Below are 23,703 nucleotides of genomic sequence, written 5' to 3' on the forward strand. Positions count from 1 at the left end.
AGGACTTTGTGGGGTCAAACCATCTGTTGCTGTTCCTCTTATCGATGAAGGTAGTTCTTAATGACTTTAGCTGTATGTTTGGGGTCGTTGGCATGCCAAAGAATACATTTGGGATCAATCAGATGACTCTGTGGTGGTATTGCATTATGGATAAGAATCTAAAATCTTAAGAGCCTAAAACTTTTGCACAATACTGTATATGTTTGTCATTTCTTCATTAAAGCCAAATATGTTGAAAAGCATTGAAGTGGTAACCCTACCTTTTGCAAGAACTGAGCTTGCACATCTCATAAAAGTTACAAAATCTAAAAATGTCCATAAAGCATCATTATTACACCAAATAAAGACATATTTCATGTTTTATAAACTATGTGGGCCATGTATATAGAGATATATATTGCTTTAGTTCACTAATCTCCAATATGTTATCCTAATAAAGTAATAATTTTAGGGCGGTTGGGTTGCGGGAGAGCTGTCTGTAAAACCTTTAAACCTCTTACAAATATTCTCTTACAGAAATATTTATTTAACCATGTTTTACAGGTGTTCTCTCTAAAAGCCCAAACAGAGGTAACACATCATTTTCTGTGGCAGACCTCTGAAACTCAGAAAATCAGTCTGATAAAACAATGTTAAATATGTGCTTTAAGCTGTTAAAGAAGGACAACAGAACCTTAATCTTGCAAGTGTAACAGTGACAGTGTGAATCATTTTTGCAATAGCAGCTGTTTAGACACATTCACCTTCACAAAAATGTTAAACAGTAACAATAATTTGTAGTTTTGTAACTGGAAACCACAGTTTGGGTGTGTTGAAAGATTTTTAAGACTATGAGCACCGTGCAGAAGAAAACTTAAGAGTACATACCAGAACATTGTATTTATTATAAGAACTATAATAGGAATAAATACAACATTGATACCAAGTTTAGTAGCACAGTTCAGGCAGGATGATTAATGCTCTCACATAGTTATGCTTTTTTTAAAAAATGGTACAGACCTTTCACAAACTATCACAGTACAGTATGTCTCTTTATTGATCAGTCTTGTGTAGTATTTCATTCTTATAAGCAAATGTTTTTACAAAAGAATGCAAGAAGTGGCTTGTGATGCTTTATTATAAACGTATAATTCTGCTCTATTCAACAAAAATATAGTAATAGTGTATTTGCAGTCATTTATTATGTCTTTTTTTTTTACTGTGTAAGTACAGTACAAGTCCTGCTTTCAGTGTTTGCATGATAGTTCTTTGAATTCTTAAAATATACATGTTTGAAAAATATAATGCAAAACAAATTAGTACACTTTGTCACACAAAAATGTTCACAGAAAACCATTTTCTAACCTGACAAAACCACATTTCTAATCGCCTATTAATGTTTTAAGTCATAATTGGATTTGCATAGCCAGAAAGACTAACTATTGGGCAGAGTGTAATTTAGTTTGATTAATCTTGCTAATCATTACAACATATCAGGAATTGAATTGTATAACTCACTCTACGTACTCGCTCATGTGCTCAGCACTGTTTGTTGTGGGTGCAGGTGCCAGAAGCACTCAAGGTACAAAGATACAACAGAAACACAAGAGTAAATGTCTACTTCTTGTCTCACAGCAGAAGACGTGGATATTTAAGTGAAAGATGAGGAGAGGGAAATTACATATTTCATGTAAAATAATAGGTCAACATCATTTTTTTTTCTTGTACGTTTTCCTGCCTCATTGTCACAGGAACATCCTGCTGGCGGCGATATCTTTGCCTTACGCTCCGACTTCCAAGGAGAAGGTCACACTGCCCAGGTAGCGGTCAGTGGGCGAATCATTAACGATGCCCTTCCCGTTCAGTTTGCATTGTACTTGGATGTGAGTGTCTTGCAGCACTCCTGCAAAACGCACAGCCACCACCGGTGAAGAGTAGTTTACCTGAGACAGAAGAGATGCAGAAGATTAAGGCCCAGCGGGTGTTATCTCACAAAACTTTGAAGCATCAGACTCGCACTTACATGTCTAAGCTTGCCATAGTATGGATAGTACTTCAGGTCAAAAATGCTCTTAGGAAAAAACTGGATGTCTCCCAAGGCTTCTGGTGGTCCTTTCTGAAAGAGAAAGAAGCTTTCTTGACTTTCAGTTGCACAACATTTTCAGACATTTGCATAAGATAAAATTACAAGTGGATGTTACTGTACCTTAATTCCACAAGTCACATTTACTGGTTTGCCTTGGCCAGGGAGGTAATCAATAATCTATAGGCAAAGTGAGAAAAGTGTCATAATTTGGATTTTTTTGTGGGATTTTATAGTTCTTATAGTTTCAGTCTTCAAACTGAACTCCAGCAGGAAAAATGTCTTTATATCTGAATTATAAAATCAAACTCAAACGCAAAAGTTAACTTCTGAAAACATAAGAAGTGTCCAAACTTTCTACAACACCATAAGTTACCATTCAAAATGTAAATCAAGTCAGAAGGTGGTGCAGAAACGGCTCCATGTCTCTTCATGCTCTCCCTAAAACGACCACAAGATGTCACTCACTGAGAAAACTGAGCTGCATCAATACAGCGACACCCTGCTGTTTATGAGCCCTCTTTTTTTTTCTTTTTTTTTTTTTTTGCTGATACATAGTTGGGTTTTTTAAAGTGCAATCTCTCACAGGTTTTTGTTCCTGTTGTTGCCTCGTCTTACCCGGTTCATCCGAAGGAGGACACATGGCCTTCCCTGAGAATAGCCATAGTGGGGGTCCTGCAGCCCCGAACAGTCCCCCAACCAGGACCTCTTAAACTGACACGCTTTCCTCTCTGCGCTCTCTTCCAAGTCATCCTGCATGAAGTACCTGTCCTGTGTGCAGCGAATGTTCTTCTTCTCCTGAGCGCCATCGTTATACGCTGAAGATGAGGAGCAGGGACAGAGAGAGAGAGAGAGAGAGAGAGAGAGAGAGAGAGAGAGAGAGAGAGAGGGAGAGGGAGGGAGGGAGGCAGAGGGAGGGAGAGGAGGGCATAAATAAACCCTTGCAACAGCTATGCCCTGCCAGACTCAGGCCTCTGATTAAGGAAGCTTGACAAAAGCGGGATGTGAAGAAGAAAAAAAACACATTGAATGGCTGCACTCTGCCCACAAAGAGGCTTCCCTTCCCAGCATGCCATGCAGGAACCAAATGGAAAAGGGGGACAAAGGTAGTGAAGATGAGGATTAACTCATTGCGTGCCCGCTTCATTTAAACAAACTCAACAACCTCATCAGAATCTCTACTGACTCACGTCTTAGATATTCATCCATAGACCTTGCGTACTTCTTCCAGGATTTGCGATCAGAGGCGTTGAAGGCGATCTCGTGGCCCTCTAGGTGCGGAGCCATCGTCATACCTGCCAGTGGAAACCAAGAGACAGTCAACTGTGCTGAGACTCAAGTAGAACCAACAGACAGAAGGACAGTCGAGCGGAGAGATGCAGTGGTGTGAGGTTTGGGGTTATATTTACCTGGTGGCATCACTCTGTCATTGAAGGTCGGATGGTAGGGACTAATAGACCACATGAGGCAAAACAAACAGCCGCCAAACATGGCTGCAAGAAACATATAAAGTGCAGCGTAGAAGAGAAGGATGAGGCCTGAAAGGAGAGAGTGAAAAAAAGAAATATATTCTGGTGAATATTACACTGTAGATACAGTATTTGCACAACAATGGCTTTCAGAGCACAGTGCACATCCCTGTCTTTGATCTAAGTGGAGAAAAGTAATGAACCATGAAGAATTTCCAGTTTCCAGACCACACAGTGTCTGTCTGGTCTCCAGCTACTGTCCCTGATCAGGACAGTCACTAATTTGTTTACTCATACAAAAGCACTGTCCTCCCCTCATGTCTGCGCTTGCAAATCACTCCAATACTTTTGGTATAAAATTCACTGTACTGAGCTAATGTGTGAACCCTGCAACAAAGAAACCTTGGGAACTAGCATTGTCCTGCAATTTTCAATTAACAGCAACTAATCAAGCCAAACGTGCTCTAAATGAAATGGCTTTTGCTGTGCGGGCAATTTCACAGGGGACTAGCTGCAGCCAGCCTTGCGTCCCCAGAGCCACAAAGGCCTTTCTGTTTAAGCCCAGTGAGAATTCTCCCAGCTGTCCTTTCACTCAGGAACACAGTGAACCTCCGGTTGCCATCGTAGTGAAGGTCTTTTGCAGCCATAGAGGCCCGGCCAGCTCCAAGGAGCCCCAATCACCCCACTCTGGTATTGTGTCCCCTCTTACACACTCGTCTCACAGGACACACAGCACAGACTTCAACTCAGGGCCTTTCTTCAGCAGACACATGGGCCCCATTCCTGCACAAGTGTGCACACACTGGTTATGTGGCTAGAATGAGCTCTTTAGCCCTGCCTGGGATCCTGTGTTTCAGCTTATGCACGTAACAAACACTCTCCTTGGATATTCTCTCTACACTCCGGCTGGATCATGTTTTCCATTGTGTACAGGTGGACCAAGGGGAGGGGGCTAAACGGCATCACATAGCAACTACCCTGGAATACCAAGAGGGTGCTCCATCATCATTGACTCAACAAACTCGTCCAGTCTGTGCTGCTGCCAAAAGAGTTCGCCTCCACCAAAAGCTCAATTTGGCAGTGGACTCTATGGAAAAAAAAGGACATGAGCATCTCTACGTGTTTCACTGCAATCGAGGCGGCGCCATAAGCATATAAAGTTCAGCGATGAGGTCGCCAAGGCTTTGGGAAAGAGGCTCTGGAGAGCATGGTAAGATGAAGAGGAATGTGATTCCTGGCCAATGCGAGGCCCGGAACAGTGCACTCCCGCTGGGGATACGTCCCCAGGCAGTCTGTTTTTGTCGGGACACTCTGAATTGTCCATGCACCTATGTAAACACTGAGCATGAGGACACACACACACAATCACAGCACAGTGAGCAGAGTCACTGGACTGAAGAGACATTTCTAACACTCTTAACTATCCCTGAGTGCATCTTTTAAAGACATTCAAACACCATGACATGACTCTTAATCACAGTAATCACTCAACTTTAGGAAACAAACTCTGGTTATCTGTAAATTATTATAATTATGCATTTGTGCAGTAAAAATTAAAACACTTTTGCATGAATCCGAACATCCCTCCCCACACCCCCAAAAATGCAGAACCTCTCTGCACTTCGACAACTCACTCCAGCTCTTTCCAGAGCGACCCATGAATTCGTTGGTCTCTGCATTCCACAGGTACGTCTTCAAGTCGTCTATTTTCTGGTGCAGCGTCCTCTTAGGTAACGGCCTGCGCTTCCATCTCTCAAAGTTCAGGTCTTCCTGCTCCAGAGGCTGGTGCTCGGCCAACTCCTCCTGCTCTTCCTCCAACTCTTGACCATGTTTGAGTATCACTTTGTGAGGCTGGTGGAAAGAAGAAGAAGAGAAAAAGCCCTCACCACACATATTCTCAACTGCTAAGTTCTGCAGTCAGCCTATTTGCTTTTCAAATCACTGCAGTAAAAAAATGGCATGCCTTCTGATCCGAGTATGACCAATAATTCAACTGCCGGACAGTGCACTGCATATTAATGGACATCGCACTGATGGTCCTGTCCCCTGTTTCTGCAAATTATAAACCCGCTGGTGACCTTTCTGGCTCTCTTTGGGAGAGCTGACCTCCTCTGAGTGGACCCTCCTGCTTGGAGCAGCAGCTGCAGACAGCAGAGCTGGAGGGTCACTCTGACGGCCAGATGTTACTCACTGACTCTCAGCATCCACAGGCCAGGACACACATATCCCAGAGGAACCACAGGACACATGTGAGTGTCACCAAAGAGCCATTTGTAAAAGTTTTAATCTGCTGTTAAAAGTTTGAAATGCTATAAAAATGCCTTTATGATCTTATGAGTCTTGTGCAAATCAAATGATTGAGTCTATCACAAACAGTGCTTTTTATTTAAAAACTTAAGTGCTACTAGAATTTATGTATTTATCACTGCATCTGCTTTAGTTATACATTGCATAGAAAGTTACATGTGTTTTATTTAATTTCAGCACTTACTGGATTTGATGGATTATTTTTAAGGAGCGTCTCCTCAGCTCCTCCCTCTGTGGAACTGGGCTCCATATTCTTCACAGAAAGAAAAGGTACTTGTTAAACCAATCACATCTACCGTCCCCATTGAAGCAGAGCGACACATCTTCAAACTTCAACATTTTCAACATATTCAAAAAAACAAAAATTACCAAGCTTCCAGGATAATTGAACCTAGAAACAGACCCCAGAAATAACTAATATAACAAATAAAATTAGAATAATAAAAATCTGACATACCTGAAGTTCTCTTTTCAATAAAAACGCAGATTAATATGTCGAAACCCTCTTGACCCCTAGAGGAAAAAAAATAACGTTTGTCAAAAAGTGTTTGGGGATTTCATTAGAAAGTTTTAGGCAGGCAGAGGGGACCTGGTGTGGAGAACCTCCTTCAACTAGGCGCGCATCATAGTGAATGAACGCTGCACGGAGAAACACTGGGGGTGGGATACAAAGTGCTTTTTTTTGGTCCCAGAGACGTTTTGGCAGCAGCCTGGACCACAGCACTGCATTCTGTACACGCACACCATCATCTATTGTCTGCTAAGCTGAGCTAAAGCAAAGCCTGAATGCAATATTTATAGCTTATCCCAAACACAAGACCTCGTTGTCAATCATTGCCCGCTGGCTGCGTAATGTGCGTGCGCAAAGACGCGCGGACGATCATTGTTATTGGCTTATGATGTGTTAATTTTTTATATAACTTTTAATCGGGTGTTTATCCAGCATGAGACAGCTGCATCATAAATTAAATATCAGTCATTAGGGTGTTCTTATTGCACATGCATGCTGATCCAGTTGCCAAAGCAGCTCCTCCACAGACTCCTGCTCACCATAAGCTCTCTTCTGGTGAGGTTCAAGTAGTCCTCATCCCTGATCCTGTCTGCACTCCGGTCACGTAACGCTCTGTTACCCCATGTAAAAGTGGGAGAGGGGGACTTCTGAGGGTGTTTTTTTTCTCCCCTTTTACATGAAAAGAGAAATTGCGTCATGGAAAAAAATCTGTTCTTTGAGATTTGCGCGGCAAAAACGTGCATGTGTCCATGTGTGTGCGTGCGTGTGTGTGTGTATTTTACAGTAAAGGCCAATGACTCTTCTCACCACATAGGGTCAGTTGCAAAAAAGGCAAAAACCAGAACATTTTGCAGGGAAAGTCTACCTGTGAAAATCATTAATTCCATGCACAACTTGCTTTTGGAACAGACAGAACTGTATTGTTAGTGTGCAGGCCATTTGAAGTGTCTTCAGTGCATATTTCCTGTCGTTAAAAGCTCTGTATTCTATGTGTGGTCCCTAAAGAAAAGCTGTATGTGCATTTGGGCATTAGCAGTCTCAGTGTGTGTAGTTTTCTATACTGGAATACAATCTACAGTAGCTCTAGATTTGCTTAAATTCAATTAATTTCATTTATTTAGCTTTTGAACTGACTTTAAAACTTAGACAAGAGTTCATCTTTGTTCTTTTCAAATCAGTGTTTTTCACTGCAAAGCTGAATGAGGAGGACAAAATGTGCACCAGACATTTTGATGTTTTAATTATTCAGTAAAAGTTGCTGTGTGTGCCTATTTGCACAGCTGTAACCAGGATTTTAACAATAATGAGGAAATGAGTCTGAGGCCCCAAATGCAACCTTTGTATTTTATATTTTTCTGTAAATGTAATGTGTCTACAAGATCTAAATGCTGTTTCAAGCACCCACTCCCTGGAATTAACTATGTAAATCATATGAATAATTTTTATTCTATTCTATAGTATTTTGTCATTGATAAAACCTCAAATCCCAGAAAAAACACAGAGGACATGACTTCAGTGTCTTATGGGAGATAAAATTACAACAAAAGGTGAAAACAGAAGTATTAAAAAAAGTTTAAAAAATTATAATTTAATCATCATATTTATGTCCAAATAAATATTTAGGTACTGTTGTATGAATATTTCTTTGAATATGTGGTTTCTGTGCATTCGCAGTCTCCTGTCTAACTTTCTCCTGTTCTGCTACAAATGAAGAAGTACTATCCACCTTCATAACTTACATATACAGTAAAATATCTACAATCAAACAAAAAAATGTATGTTGTTCTGTTTATTTGAGAGCATAACCTCATGAAGGTTGAATCATTCATGTGCTGCTCACTGTATGTCCAACAGCTCTTGAATGCAATTGTGTTCTTCTGACAGGGGGTGGCGCCTGATGCCTGGCCTGAACACCGCCTTGACTTCGGTGTGCTGCACCACAGTAGCTACAAATCTGTGTAATAAACAATAACATAAGTATAAAAATCATTAAACTCACTAAACTTGATTTATTTGACTTCATGCAGGCTGTCACTCAAACATTTAACCACTGCTTTCACCGAGATATCCTCAAGTGGAGACCATCATGGATGCCAGTTAGTGTTAGTAACTACTTTCTACTCTCAGTAAGGAGTACTCCATTTTAGCTAATTGATGTGTTGTTAATTTATGGTTAGTGCTTGTATTTGTTTTCATTTGAATTACACAGAGTTTGTTTTAAAGGTACAGTGAGTAGAATTTAGTGGCATCTAGCAGAACAGACTTGGCAGAAATGGAATATAATATTTATAAGTATGTTTTAATTAGTGTATAATCACCTGAAAATAGGAATTGCTGTGTTTTCGTTAATGTAAATGTAAATGTAAGCAGCATTCAGGTGGAACTTTTGGCACCGGAGCAGTTGCGCCCCAGGTTGTCTCAGGGGGAAACTTCCGCCCACGCCCCAGATGCAATCTGGACGATGAACTGAATGCTCTATCTGTATTTTACAGGTTAGTTGCTGTGGTACCAACTCTGGGACCCGTAACAAATTGTGGGGGCTCGTCCTGCATCCGTCTCCACCAGAATCGCCAAGGGGAACAGATCCAGTGATAACAGAACCACAAAGGCCAAGGCAAGGTGATGTGACTGCAACTGTGACAACAACTGGTTGGTGTCCACAAGGGGAGATCAGAGCCTCAGGAGGGTCTTCATTCTTCCTAGGGAACAACACCGCTGCTTCATCAGATCAATGCACCTAATGCCCACAACATGCAAAAAACTCATATGGGTCATCCAAGGTGTGCTGAAGATTGTTAATCCAGGTGGCTTCAAGGACATGCTCACCAATAAAGATGAAATAACAATCTGTGAACTCAGGGGCTTCCTCAGGTCTCATCTTGGTGAAAAGGCCAGTACAAAGCTGTTCAACAAAATGAACAAGAACCCCCCCAAACAGTTTCTGTATCGCATGATTGGACTCAAACAGAAAATCCTCTTACAATCAAAGCAGGCCACCACAGACATTTGCTATGACCCCAAAACCATACAGGAGGTTTTCCTCCACACCATTTACCAGGGCCAAGGGTCCAAGCATACGGACATGAGACAGCAGCAGAGGTCACTCCTCTCAAACAGCAAAGTTACTGATGAGGAAATTATCAGCCAGGTAATAAAAATAATCAGTGGCAAAAATGAGCATGAGCGTAGGCTAGGTTTTGTCTCCTGACAGAAAGTAACGCATACACATAGTGTTCGGGTGGATGGTGGAAATCATCTGCAGACAAGAAAGAACATCAGACAAGACAACAGCTCAGTGCTCAGGTGGAGACTTTAATGAACATAGTTCCAGTATTAATGGACCAGCAAATAGCAGTCATACATGCAACCCACTCAAAGACTCTACCTGTCCAAACACTAGGCCAGCCCCAGGCACACCCCCTCCTATGTCCATTCCCAGCAAAGTACCTCCTCCCACACCAGGCCAGTTCTCTCTCACAAGGAAGGGTAAAATGCCTGTTTGACTGTTCACACCACGACTCAGAGAACTGTAACCATTGTTTTGTGTGTGGGGATCCAGGACATCTGGCTGTTGGCTGTTTAAAAAGAGCCAGGCAGCATGGAAACAGGGGTCGGTCTCTGCTGAGGGACAACCAGAGGCTGTTCCACATTTCCAGTCCTACCCCATAAGTGCCACACGTAAGCAGCGACACACAAAATAAAAATAAAAAATCGTTGCAAAAGAGCTTGTGACCCCTGCTCTATAGAGACACTAGTAACCCCTGAAAATACCATCTGCACAGCACCACTGATTGGTAGAAAGAGTCTCCTCAAATGTTTCATCAGTGGTTATGTAGCAACAATGCTATTTGACTGTAGCTCACAAGTAAGCATCATTGACAGGTCCTGGAGAGAGGCATTTATCCCCAGTCACCCAGTACAACTACTGCAAGACCTTCTTGACCCAGGGGAAAGCCTCAATCTGTATCCTGCAAATGGACAGTCATTCTCATATGACAGATGGGTGGAGCTGATGGTCAACCTCACAGAAAATGACAATGCAATCCTTGCAATACAGGTCCCCTTACTGGTCAGCCAGCTCCCCCTCCCTCAGCCTCTTCTAGGGACTAATGTTCTCCAAGAGATGATTAATAGTCAAGAGTCCTCTGCTGAGGCACATGCTATGGTTATTAGTCTCTTCTGAAAAGCACTTGGTGTGGAAGAAGAGGAGGCAAAAAATATGGTCCACTTCATGCAGGTCCAAAAGACACCACACTACAGCACGGCCACAATCAGGGTGGATAGAGAGGATGTGAGCATCCCAGCTGGAAAAATAATGCATATGTGTGCAGAGTACCACCTAACTTTGACACGTCTGACCCTATTGTCCTATATGAACTCTCAGAAGAGAGTACAACCTTAGAACAGCTGAGTGTTGGGGACAACCTCTTAGAGATCAGTAAGAGCAGGTGGCCACTTGTCAATGTCCCCATTTCCAATCATACTTGTTTGTGTTAGGAGAAAAGATGGGTCATTGCACCTTTGTATCGACTACCGACTGCCTGACAAAAAGACTGTGCCAGACAAACATCCCCTGCCCCGCATACAGGACTTGATTGACTCGCTTCGATGCTAGAGCTGGTTTTCCATCTCAGACCAGGGCAAAGCCTATCACCAAGGCTTCATTGCAGAGGGTTCCAGGTACCTGACTGCCTTCACAACCCCTTGAGGTTTATATGAATGCGTCAGAATACCCTTAGGGTTGTCAAACCCACCAGCAGCCTTCCAAAGAAAAATGGAAGAAATGCTTTACACAGTGAGGGATAAGTGTTGCATCCCTTATCTAGACAATGTCCTTTGCTTCTCCAGGTCCTTTGAAGAGCATGTCGAGATGCTGCACCATGTACTCCAAGCCATGCGGCACCACAGGGTTGAAATTGAGGCCAGAAAAGTGTGAACTACTTTGCAAGGAGGTCAGGTATGTTGGTTGACTGGTGTCTTCAAACGGGGTGAGGGTGGATCCAAAAGATGTAGAGGCGGTCCAGGCAATGAAAGAGAAAACTCCGCAGATTGTAGGGGATGTCAAGAGACTGCTAGGTTTCCTGAACTATTATCGAGCATACATGCAATATTTCTCATGCAAAGCAAGACTGTTGTATGAGCAGCTCCAGGTAAAGTCAAGTTCACAAGTTCACCACTACCCAAGCCTACAAGGGGAAAAACAATGGGCCTTCAACCATCAGATCCTTGAGCGCCTCATAAACATCCTAACAAACGCTAATGTACCCAGATTTCAACCGTCCCTTCATACTCCATACTGGTGCCTCTCAACAGGGCCCAGTCCTCTACCTAAACCAGGATGGAAAAATGAGGGTGATCAGATATGGGTCCCACACACGATCACCAACAGAGCAAAGTTACCATCTTCACATTAGCAAGCTTGAGTTCCTGGCCTTAAAGTGGAAAGTATTCTTTTGCCTGAGTATGGTCCTGCAGGTAGGTCACCAGGTTTTACTTTGCATAGTGTTTTATTTGGGCTCCTACATATACAATAGCTCAAGGAAAATTGGTATGTTGTCAAATGCCTTATATAACAAAACAGCTAAATGCTACAGAGCTGCACTTGTTTGTGGAGAATGTTAATATCGTAATGTATGCAGTTTAAAGGAAAAATATTACTATGTCATTTAGTTATAGCCTCATGGTTTTACATTGAAAATGTTTTGTATTTCTCTATGAGTGATAGAGAAATTTCTGAGAAAGTTCAGTGTAGTCCAGAATCATTGCATGCTAGACATTGCTTGCTTTAAGTACAGTTCAGTATTGCTGTAACTTGCACAATACCATTATAGTAGCCCTGATTCACTCATATACAGGTGATAGTGTGTACTAGAATGCTGGTTGAAGTAGAAAACTGTAACAAATACACGAGAAATGTGAGGTAGCTACAGCTGTGAATACATTCTGTGAGATATAACAATTAGATTCATGGATGTTTTATGCACTAAGTCACAGTTATGGACTGAAATAGAGACTGACACTCAGATAAATGTTATGTATTGTATTTATTATATTTATTGTGAATTTGAATATAGATGTAATCTGGATGACGAACTGTGTCTTCATTGCTGCAGAACTCTGTATATTACAGGATTTTGCTATTGACTGTAACTATTGTAACAATCATATATCTTAGCCACACATGTTGAAGGTTAAGAAAGAGGCACAGAGTCACTTCTTAGAAGAGAAAAGAGAAAACAACATCTCTCAGGAAGGCCAATTTCTGTTGACTTAAAGCTATGATGTGTGGAATTGTGTGAAGCACCTTATGGGAAACATATGTGTCAAATGGACGTATGGCAATAAATTTAAGTGCTGTTCCAGATGTTGAAACTTCATCTTTCATTGATAAAATGACAGATAAATGTTTGAAGACAGTTACTTCGACCTCGAATTACTCTTTAGATGAGCAGAAATCACCTTTCTTAACAAAGTTGTATCATATAATTTGAATTGTGTCACAGAAGATATGATATTGACCTAGTTACTCTGACAATTCAACATTTGATGTAAAAGTTAGGATACAGCAGGTGAAAAAAACGGCCAACTGCCCGTTATAACGTAAAGTAACGAACGTAGCGGTGTAACGTACGTTCAAAGTTTGAAATTCATACGTTGGTAACGTCATCTAAGTCACGTTACACTGCTTAAATATGAGTAACTACTGTACCGTAGAGTATTGTATTTTTTTTCAGTATGTGTGTGTGACATGCGCACACACAGCCAGCCAGCAGCGACCCACTGTCCGACACCGACACACCGTGAGGAAGGAGACCGACAGACATATCAACCGCCGCGGGGATGTAAATGAGACTGACTCGGCCTCAGACAGAGCAGGGACGGAGGGAAAGGGCTGTCAGACAATGCAGTACTGCCGAGAAACACGGCGTTAATTCATGCTGGCTTTCAGATATAAAGCGTTTAGCAGTGAGTCGTGACTGTTGTTTTTTTTTTTCTTTAATTATTTCCAAGAGGATCGTCCGTTAAACATCCTCCGGCCGTTATGCCTCCTACTCAGAGCCTCCAATCCAGCGGGCTGAGCCTCTCGGAAACAAGCATGGGTAGGTGTGTGCAAGGTCAACGGCAGGTTTTTTATCAATTAATTAACTCGTTTTAATGGATTTTAATTAAACGATAAGTGTCCCTACACATTAAGGTTAATATTGTAGTCGTTAACGGTCGTTCATTGTGTCCGTTAACGGTCAGTCAATCTTATAAAAAAACAGACAAAACACTCGTTGCATCATCAGACCGTTTTTTTTTTCTTCTCGTCCAGGCCGCAGCGTCACTGCAGGTGCGGCGACGTTGAGTAACCGCATCAAGCCTGGGTGTTTGGCTCCCTGATTTGTGCAGGATGCCCTGCTGCTACCATGCAAATTTTATGAATATGGCAGCTCTTTCACTAGTGGAAATAGAGAGAGGATCCCGGTTTTACATCTAATGAGTTTGCTTGCAAGGCAAATGTTAGAAAGGAAAAGTGGTCACTGTTTAAGAGCATCACTGAACAGAGGGGTTGGTTATAGGCTAGGGACGGCACCATTATTAGTAGTAGATTAATCGATTAGTGCATGGACAGAAAATGCATCACCAGCAAGTAAGACAATCAGTTAATTAGGGTTAGAGACAAAATCCACAAGCCCTATTCTGTGCAAAAAATGTATCTAAGCTGAAGCTAATATGAGGTTTCAGCAATCCAGATGAGTCAAATCAAGTGGATATCTGCCAAAGTTTGTCTTTTTTAGTGCAAAATTCCCTCTATGTGTTTTCTTGTTGAGTGGAAGTGGAAGAATAGTAACAAAAAGAGGAACATTTGCACTAAAAAGCATGAAATCTTTGAAGATATCCAGATTGTTTTGACTTATTTGGACAGCTGCAGCCTTGTATTAGCTTGGGATTAACTTTTGAATACATTTTTTGCCCAAACGACCTCATCACTTACATTGAAAGCTCATTAAGAATTAATCTTTTAATAGCCAGTATGAATAGGAGGAATAATGTCAGTGTTCATGTGGGCACCTGACTATTATTTTGTGATTCCAGCTGTTTACTATACCTGTATGTGTGATTGAGTGTGCAACACTCTGATAACAATCAACTGACAATGCTAAATAATAGATTACAGATTGTATTTCTTTCATTTCATCAAGTCAAAGTCATAAATCATCCTCTCCAGAGTTCTGCTGATAAAAGATGAGCCTCTTTATAACTGTGCTGAGAGTTAAACAACACTTTGTAAAGATGTTTTTTTTTTTTTTTTGCATATTTCCTTTAAAAATACATACATACAGCACAAGGATCAGCACTTTTTTCATGCCTTATTCTTAGTCACTTCAACAATATAATGAAGAGAAATGTGGGGAAAGAGACAGAGGAATGACGTGTAACAGAGGGGGCTGGCATGGTATGGCATCGGTATGGCATCACGGCGATGGCGGCGGCGCCCAACCCTACAGCGGCATGTTCTAATTTTTACATCACATCACTGTTCATGCCAAAGTATGACAAGTGAATGTTTTGTTGTTTTGTAGGTTCCTTTAAGAGGAGGAAGAGGAAATCCATAATCGTGACAGTGATGCTGCTCATTGTATCCGTGCTGATCCTCATCTTCGGCCTGGCAGCGACTACCAGGACGCAGAACATTACGGTGGGCGGCTACTACCCAGGACTCATTGTGAGTGAACGTTCACACGTTGTTCACTGTTCAGTTTTCATAATACGTGAAGTGTGAGAGTGATTTCAGGGAGCTCCTTCCACTCCTGGACTCTGATTACTGAAGGTCTCTGTGGGGTGAATTTTCCCCACATTCATTATTCAGCATCACTGTCATTAGAGGCTGAGTGAGGTAAAGTGTCTTTGCCCATAAATTTGTTTTCTTCACAGTACTCGAGAGCCATCGGGAACGCTGCCAACTGTATCTCAATTACATTTCCGAAAAGGCTTCTTCCAACTTTACCCTCAAATTTGAGCAGATCGTTGAAATCTCAAAGCTACAGGATTTATAAATTACAAAGAAAAAAACTAATGAATTGAAAAGCGCTTCATAAGACTGAGAGAATCTCATAAATCCTCAAATAAAAACACATTGCATTTTGCTTATCTGGAATAGTAAATAGTTGATGATGTTGTAGACAGAAATTGGAGCATGACATTAAATCAAAGCTTGATTGTCAAATTAGATAAAAGCCCTGACAACTATTTTCTCTCCTTTCAGCTGGGCCTCGGCTCTTTCCTGGGAATTATCGGCTCTCATTTGATAGAGAACAAGAGGCAGATGGTGAGAGGATTCATATTACTTCTTTATATTGAGATCACTTTCAGCGCTCGGTGTCTCTGTGTCTCTACAGTCGCAGAAAACTGTCATTAAGCTGCATATGATTCTCTATTAACTCACAACAGGCTGCGGCTTGATTATGTTGTCAGTGTGGAGATAGGCGCAGCAGATCTGACCCCGAGCTACGAGGCTCACTTGGCCTGAGGAGGTTGTGGGTTTACATTGTGTATTGGAGCAAGTATCCTGGGCTTCAAGGGAGACGCAGCCAGAAATAGACGTAGGGTGTAAGAGGAGGAGGACAGATGTCCCACACTGGAATGTTGGGAAGGAAACTGCAGAGGAGAGGAGCAGGTGGGAGGTGTAGGGCAGGGTCTGTCATGACTGAAATGAAGAATGAGTTTGCCCCGTGACTCTGTTTCTCTCAACGCAGCAGAGTCAGCGTGTGTGTGTGTGTGTGTGTGCGCGCATTGACAGATTACACACTGCCTCTGATTTGTTTATTTCCACGAAATGTTATTACATGATAATGTGTTGATATTATTTATAGTTTGTCTAGTCACAGTACACAATAGAAGTACGTTATATGCCATAGAATCATTTTCCATAATATTTGTATTAAGAAGAAATTGATAAAAATAATAAATCAGTCATAATAAAGGAAAACATGATTTACCAGAAATTGCAAAATTTTCAGAAAATAAGAAAAAGTGAGCTCCCTCCAGACATTTTGTAGTTGAAACATTTTAAATAGTTGAAATACTGAAAAGGTTTTAGTTGAAGTCATAATGCAAATAGTAAAAGACATTGACATAACAGTTAAAATGAAAGTGCTGAAAGATGATTTCAGTTTAAGTTTAAACACTGAAGGAAGTTGATATATTGCTTGAAATTAAAGGACCGGACGGAGTTTAAGATTCATTTAAAGTTCAGGCACTGAAAGGAAAAGTCAGTCAAATTGCAGGTTATACATTACATTAAACCAGGAGTGTCAGTTGAAGTTGAAGTCCTGAAAGAAATTAGTGCCGGTTAAAGTGTATTAAACTAAAGTGTCAGCTGTAGAGTTAAGTACTGAAAGCAGTAATTGTTACACAAGATGGAAGAGCTGAAGAAGTTTTTTTTGTCAGTCGAAGTGTCAACAAGGAGCTGAAAGAGAAGAGAAGAATGATAAAAAAGAATAATAATTATGAAGATATAAATGTGAACTGAAAGCAGAACATCAGGTACCACTTATAAAACTACAATTATAAAGTTACAGATCATTTATTTAATTAAGTGTCTGGCACCCCAAGAAATCCAGCACATTTAGGCTTACAGTATGAGACACAACAACAATCATGATGACTAAGTAACAAATCACAAACAAACCCACAAAATCAAAAGAAGACTGAATTATACGATGTAACAATTTAAAGGGAAACTCCACCATGTTTTTGTCAGTCCACCTTTATGTAAGTGCAGTACTAGATTACTCAGGTTCCCCTTTAACAGAAAAGTCCTGCTATGAAGGACATTTTGACTTTTTCTATAAATCTTGTCAAAACTAAAATTTCCTCATTAAAAAGTGAACTCAACATTTTACCTTCAGACAAGCAAAACAAAGTAGAATTGTTTAAACTTTTATTTACTATTATTTCATGTAGTGGACTTGTTAGGTTGCTGTTTATGTGGCACTGAAATACAAAATTAAATTCATCCCTCACAACTCAGGCCCACCACAAGCACCGAGGTAGCTGTTTTTATTGGTCAGCCAACATAATAAAATGAATTTACTGCTCAATCCACACAAACCAGGATTTTTATCCACACAGTTTGGGTCAGTGCGTCTCTCCACCACTTTGATCCAGACTGAATTATCTCAACAACCATTTGATTTATTGCTATGAAACATTCACGCTGCCCAGAGGATGAGTCCTACTGACTTATGTGATCCTCTTACTTTTACTCTGGCAGGTTGACGTTTTTGCTTTTTAGTGAAATGTCTCAACAATTATCGGATGGATTGCCATAAAAATCTGGCACATTAATGTTGCCATTATTGTAATGCCACCATCAGGTCAAAATTCCAACTTGTCCAATACTTTGTTTTATGACCAAATACCTGAAATAATAATGACAAGAAGGAGCAGTCCAACTATTGAAAATCAGTTGTTTTTCAAGGATAAACTGCTGGATGTTTACATTTTAGCATTCAGAGCTGGTTGTAGTATTCTTGGCTTACTGTAGGTCTAAGTGCCCGTTAGCTCTGGCTGTTGAATCTGTTGTGTCAGTAACACCTCCTCCCCTCCTGCGAGTTGGGGCAGCTGCAGACGGGGTGGTGTGATGTGTAATTGAATACATGCTGTCTTTCATTGAGGAGTGAAAGGAGGAGAGTCAGGCGAATGAGGTAGGGGGGGAACTCAGGGTTAGGGTTCCTATAAAGAGTTGAGCACCGTGCCAGCCGCTAACACCACTGGAGCTAGGTGACAACCACAGCTCTCTGCCACTGTTGTCCTTTATGCAGCACACAAACCCCTCTACCTATTTCTCATTTAGGTGTATTCACACTTGGAAAGAAGCAAATGTTTATACTGATACACATTAGTGTTGTACAAGTGAATTGTAAATATAATGCAGATGTATTTAGGTTAATTTAATTTGGTGGTTAGAGGAAGCAATTAAAAACCAAAATAGTGCATGTTTACATCCATAAAACTCAGCTGTTACAGAGTGATGAAGCTGATGAAGATGATACTCTGTTTTCATGTTTCTTTTACAGTTAGTGGCATCTATTGTCTTCATCAGTTTTGGAGTGGTTGCCGCCTTCTGCTGTGCGATTGTAGACGGAGTTTTTGCTGCGAGGCATATTGTAAGTACAACTATAGCTTCTATTTATCGAACTAAACTAATATGTTATGTAATTATGTAATTAGATAACACTTATGCTCAGACATATAACAAGCTTATTAATCAATGTCATCCCCATTAAAAGCTTAATGAACTATAACTGCATTAGACGTATCGGTAAATGTATGTCTTGCTGAGAGGGCAGCGCTCATATATGTCAGTAGCAGCTGCCGCGCCCTGTTTTGTGGTCGAAGGAGAGGATTCTCCATGACGCAAAGTACATAAAACAATAAATAACCACTAATGCACTCTTAAAACAATTATGCTAAAATAAGTTATGGCTGGGTGAAAAAGGAGACGAGCGCCATTAGTGGGTTTTCATTTGACACTGATTTCAGTGAAACGGAAAAATGGAAAAGTCTCCTTTGAAACCGCCCATGAAATCTTTAATTAGACAGCAGAAGGAAAAGAAATCTGCTGCAGAGATGATGTGAAGCTGATGGCAGATTATACATAATCGTTTTCTATGTTTTCATACTTTTTGACTCATACTTGACATTGAGCGTACATCAAATGTACAGCTGCACAATTAAGTTTATAATAAAATTATGATTTTTACTACTAATTAGACTTGATTATTTGCAGTATTGATGATTTACATCCAGAGTGGCTTCATCCAGTCAAATATTCACTGTTCAGAGGTTCAGTCTGACCGTCACAGCGGTTTGTTTGACTAAGAGAGCAGTTTACTGAACTGAAGGCAACACTTACAAGATTTGTAGTGATTTGATTGCTGTTTCTCAAAGCTCAAGCTGACGTCCTCAAATGTCTTGTTTTGTCCTGACCAACAGTCCACAACCCAAAGATATTCAGTTTGCGATCATAGAAGACTAAAGAAACCAGAAAATATTCACATGTGAGAAGCAGGGATCAGAGAATGTGGACAGACCATGAAGGGGGCCTCTGTTGCAACTTTCTTTCTCCCATATTTCTACTACTGACTGTAATAAAAGCATAGAAATGCCTAAAAATGCACTTTAAAAATTAATAATATATAATATACTTTAACCCATAAAACTAACCGCTCATTCTTGGAGTAATGAGTCTTGTTTTATATAAACATGATCGTCATTTTAGCCAATAATCAAGTATGAGTCTCTTTTTTCCCCTCTGATTCGTTGTGTTTTAGACTGAAGTTAAAATGATGAAGTGTGCAGTGATAAAAATGATATTTTTTGTACTGCAGGACCTCAGGCCTCTGTATGCCGGACGGTGTGAGTATCACTCCAGTAAGACTGCATCTGACAGTGACGTAAGAAACACGTTTTCACTCTCCTTTCACAAGAAATGTGATGAATTCATCCTCAGTGTTTGTCTTAGACCTGAACTCTGTATTTAAAGTCTGTAGAAACACATGAATGAAAACATTGACGGTGAACATTGTTAAGAGTCTGAAAGTGTACGAAAGTGAAGGGATGTAAAACCATTTCTGAACTTCAGGTACCCTGCCAGTCATCATCGCGCACGTCCTGCAACCTGCGCGTGAAAAACAACACATGTTACTGCTGCGACCTGTACAACTGTGGGAAGTGAGTACGCGGCGTGATCGAATCTGTGGCCGTTTGCTTTGCACTGTTGCTTTGATTGTTTGGATTTTTTGATGTGTACCGTTGTTTTTTTGTGGGAGATTTTTTTGCATTGCAGAACAAGAATGTTTCTTTTCTTTTAACCTTTGTTTCAGAGAACATCCTCTTATGGGACTTCAGAATAAAGATGTTTTGAAAAAGTTTAGGAAATCATCCATGATTTGGAAGTAGGTCCCTTTCTTCTAGAGCCATATTAGCCATTAATGACTGTTCTCTTTGATAAGTGATGATTGAACTTAAGTGATTCTGTAGTGTCTTTAATATAACCCACCATAGAAACGTGTTTTAGATGCCATTTCCTCTGCATGTCCACCTTTGTCCTCATGTGTTTCCCAGCTCTCGAGCAGCTTCCCTCAGTGGTTTCATCACTCAGATTTGAACAGAAACCATCTGAACTTTTACAGCCACACGCTCATTTTTCTCTATAAACCAAAACCTGTTTCATGTGTCCTGAATACAAACGTTAAGAGCCTGTTGTGGTTTAATGTGAGTGTGTTGTTGAAAACTACAAAAAAAAAAAACGCTGTTAGTGACTCTTGTGGCTTGACTGTAGGCTGTTTTTCTCTCTGTCCCGCCCACTGGGCTAGCCGAGTAGAGGTGATCGGAGGCTACCACGAATACACAGAAGTCAAGAGCTGCAAAGACGTGGTGTACCTCTACCACCTTTTATGGTCTGCCACCATCCTCAACATTGTGGCTCTTTTCTTGGGTATCATCACTGCAGCAGTGCTGGGAGGCTTCAAAGACATGGTGCGTCAAGTCAGGAAGACTCAGACATGGAAAATTCCTAGTTCTGTAATGTTTTGGATTTGCATTTATAGAATCACTGATACTCTTGTTTCATGTGTTTGTCAGACACCATCTACAACCACAGAGAGTGCATCTGAACCGGAGGCCATCTCAGCGCCCATCCCCTCTGAGCCTCCTCCGCCCACCACCTCCCTCAACTCGTATTACAACGCTGCCCCCTGCCTGCCGCCTTACTCTGCCTACGACGTGCAGGTACAAAGAAGTCATGCTGCATGATGAGCATGTGATTTGAATTTTGATGAGCGTATTTTTCTTTTTCTGCGTCTAAAATAATATTTCCTGACTTCTAATTCTTTGGTTGAAGAGTTTCATTCAGTTTTTTTTTTAAACAACCTAAAATTTGTCAGTCAGTATTCTGACAAGATGCTATTAACATACATGGAAATGAAATGTATCAGATGTGTAGCATTCCTGTGGCAGTTCTTACTTCAGTATTAATCTGAAATGAGCTTAAATGTTAAAGCTGAATATTCTATATTTGTTTATTGTCAATAAATCCCATGAAAGGACCAAAACCAACATTGCAGTGGTCTGTTTCTCAGGACTTTACAACTTCTGCAGCCTGTCTCAAGCTGATTTGTCTCCACTGAAGACGTAAATCTTTAAGAACGGGCGACAGACTTTCCTAAAAAACAAATAAACTACAGCGCCCGTGTTGATGATAATGAAGGAACATGACAGCTGGTGCAACGCTGTGGCTCACTGATGTGTTTTTAACAGTTTTTGGACAACAATGGAGGTTTGTGGCACAGAGGAATAAGATGTATCAGACTTTGTTGGTTTTTGCCTTTTCATGGATTTTTTGACAGTAAGAAAATAACCAGATTTCACCTTTAAACTGTTATTGCCAGCAGTTGATAGTCAGAAGCAGTAAATTCTGACTCAAAACTATTAAACTTGTCATTCTAATAAATATTTTGCTTTACTTTCCCAGGGCTCCTACATGTTCGCTGACTCCTCAGGCCTGTCAGACGACTCCCAGTCTGGAGGCAGTCACTTGTGGCCCACGATGGTCCCCCCGAAGTACTCCCCTCCTCACAACCATCCCGACGAGAAGCCCCCGCCGTACAGCCCCTAAGAGTGCTCCGAGTGAGTGAGGAAGACACCTGAAACGGTATCAGGTGTTGTCAAGATGCTGAATGAGCCGTGTCAATGCACAACGTCTCCTCACAATCGTCCAGAAATGTGTTGTGGAAAAACAGAGGTAAGGAGGAGGAGGAGGAGGAGGAAGGCCACAGAGCATGCTAACTTTGAGTTCAGCCCCACCTAAAGGGAGCAAGTATCTGTCTCCAGGGCACCACTCACACTCTTACCTGCACTGTGTGTGTGCACATACATCCAGAAAGAGACAACCTGTTTACACATCTATCTGCCTTAATGCAAAAGGACTTCCAGCGCCGCAGCAATTTGTCACCTGGATTTATTCTATACAAGGTCAAAAACTCTCCGCCAGCTCGTGCATTTTGTTCACATCTCTTTACTGTAAATGCTTCCTGCCTCAGATGGTACAGATGATCACGTCCTCACTGTTCGCTTTGTGAGGATCTGGACTGACGAGCACAGCTGTGACCCCTCTGTGAGATGAATGTTGAGTTAGATAGAAACTTTTGGTGTCTTTCCCTGAGTTGACAGACAGCTAGATCATTAAAAACTGTAAAGCTTTAGGCACCGACAGTTAACTGCTAGTGTCGCTGTACATTATCAAAGGCAAAGTTAGCTGTAACGGAGGTATTAAATGCCCATAATGTATGTACAGCAGTATGATATACAGATGCTCCTTTAGCACAGTTAAGCGTAAGGTATTGTAAAACAGATCATGGTATTTATCTGCTGTTCAGTTCATGTTAAACTATCTTGAGCCAATGTGTGGTGAACTACTACAGTAGTTGTTAAGGAAGGATAAAATTACACTCATTATTTATGGTATTTTCACTAAATGCTGCAAAGCAGGTAAGCATATATACTGTATGTCTCTCTTTGTAATTAGTAATAATTATCACATATGAGCTGACATGTCCCTTTGTAAAGAGTAAGCAGAGTGTGAACAGTCGGTGCTGGACTCACTGACATGATGGGAGATCATGAAAAACACAAGACTAATACAAGAACTGGGAAGAGAACAAGAAACTGTGGTTTAAGTGTAACTTAGTCCATGAAACTGTCTCTGTCAGCTTGAATCGCTGCATTTTATAATTTTAACTACACATTCTCAGGGGCTGATAAGTGTCAGTTCCTCTTTATGTCTTGCCATTAAAATTTGTTTTGTGTAATTGACAAAGTGTCTGTTTCTTTTATAACTAATCTACATTAGAGAGACTGGTATAATTTTTTGAGTCTGTCTTAAAACAATAGTCAGGTGCTCAAATGAACACAAAGGTTCTTCTTCCTGTAATTATTCCTCCTGTTCATACTGGCTGTTAAAAGATCCCCTTTAAATGTGCTTACAGTGTAAGTTAAGGGGGACATAATTCACGAGCCTCATTTTGAGCAAAAATGTATTCAGAAGTTTATCTGAAGATAAAATGAAGTTTCAGCCGTCTGAGTTAATCAAATAAAGTGAATATCTTCCACAGTTTAAGTCTTTTTAGTAAAAAAATCCCTCTTTGTGTCTCAGCAGTCTGTGTTTTCTTGTTCAGCTGTGGCAGTAGTAACAAAAACAGGGACTTTGGCACTAAAAGCAGCAACTTTTAAAGACATCAACTTGACTACTTTGAACAGCTGAAGCCTCGTATTGGCTTCAAATATACTTATAAATATATTTTTGT

General features: G+C 40.8%; 2 protein-coding genes across 4 annotated transcripts; one reads left to right on the forward strand and one right to left on the reverse strand.

The window, feature by feature from the left end:
* Positions 1-864: 864 nt before the first annotated feature.
* On the reverse strand, positions 865-6,624 carry atp1b4 (ATPase Na+/K+ transporting subunit beta 4). Its single transcript, XM_044363661.1, has 9 exons — positions 6,296-6,624; positions 6,023-6,091; positions 5,166-5,382; positions 3,472-3,600; positions 3,253-3,357; positions 2,681-2,880; positions 2,186-2,242; positions 2,003-2,095; positions 865-1,922 (listed from the first exon to the last, which is right to left on the reverse strand). The coding sequence occupies exons 2-9, from the start codon at positions 6,086-6,088 to the stop codon at positions 1,761-1,763; spliced, it is 1,029 nt and encodes a 342-aa protein (XP_044219596.1). The 5' UTR covers positions 6,089-6,091; positions 6,296-6,624; the 3' UTR covers positions 865-1,760.
* Positions 6,625-12,954: 6,330 nt separating this feature from the next.
* On the forward strand, positions 12,955-23,212 carry tmem255a (transmembrane protein 255A). Of its 3 annotated transcripts, none has more exons than XM_044364283.1 (10): positions 12,956-13,453; positions 14,917-15,059; positions 15,600-15,662; positions 18,415-18,504; positions 19,729-19,794; positions 19,983-20,071; positions 20,224-20,295; positions 20,716-20,878; positions 20,984-21,130; positions 21,873-23,212. In XM_044364283.1, exons 2-10 carry the CDS (start codon positions 14,961-14,963, stop codon positions 22,014-22,016), a joined length of 933 nt encoding a protein of 310 aa, XP_044220218.1. In that variant the 5' UTR covers positions 12,956-13,453; positions 14,917-14,960; the 3' UTR covers positions 22,017-23,212. The 3 variants fall into 3 exon arrangements, with proteins under 3 accessions (XP_044220217.1, XP_044220218.1, XP_044220215.1); XM_044364280.1 differs by having other exon boundaries at positions 12,957-13,449; XM_044364282.1 differs by lacking the exon at positions 20,224-20,295 and having other exon boundaries at positions 12,955-13,449.
* Positions 23,213-23,703: the final 491 nt, after the last annotated feature.

This window comes from Thunnus albacares, chromosome 10 (genome assembly GCF_914725855.1).
Source record: "Thunnus albacares chromosome 10, fThuAlb1.1, whole genome shotgun sequence".
Classification (NCBI taxonomy): Eukaryota; Metazoa; Chordata; class Actinopteri; order Scombriformes; family Scombridae; genus Thunnus; species Thunnus albacares.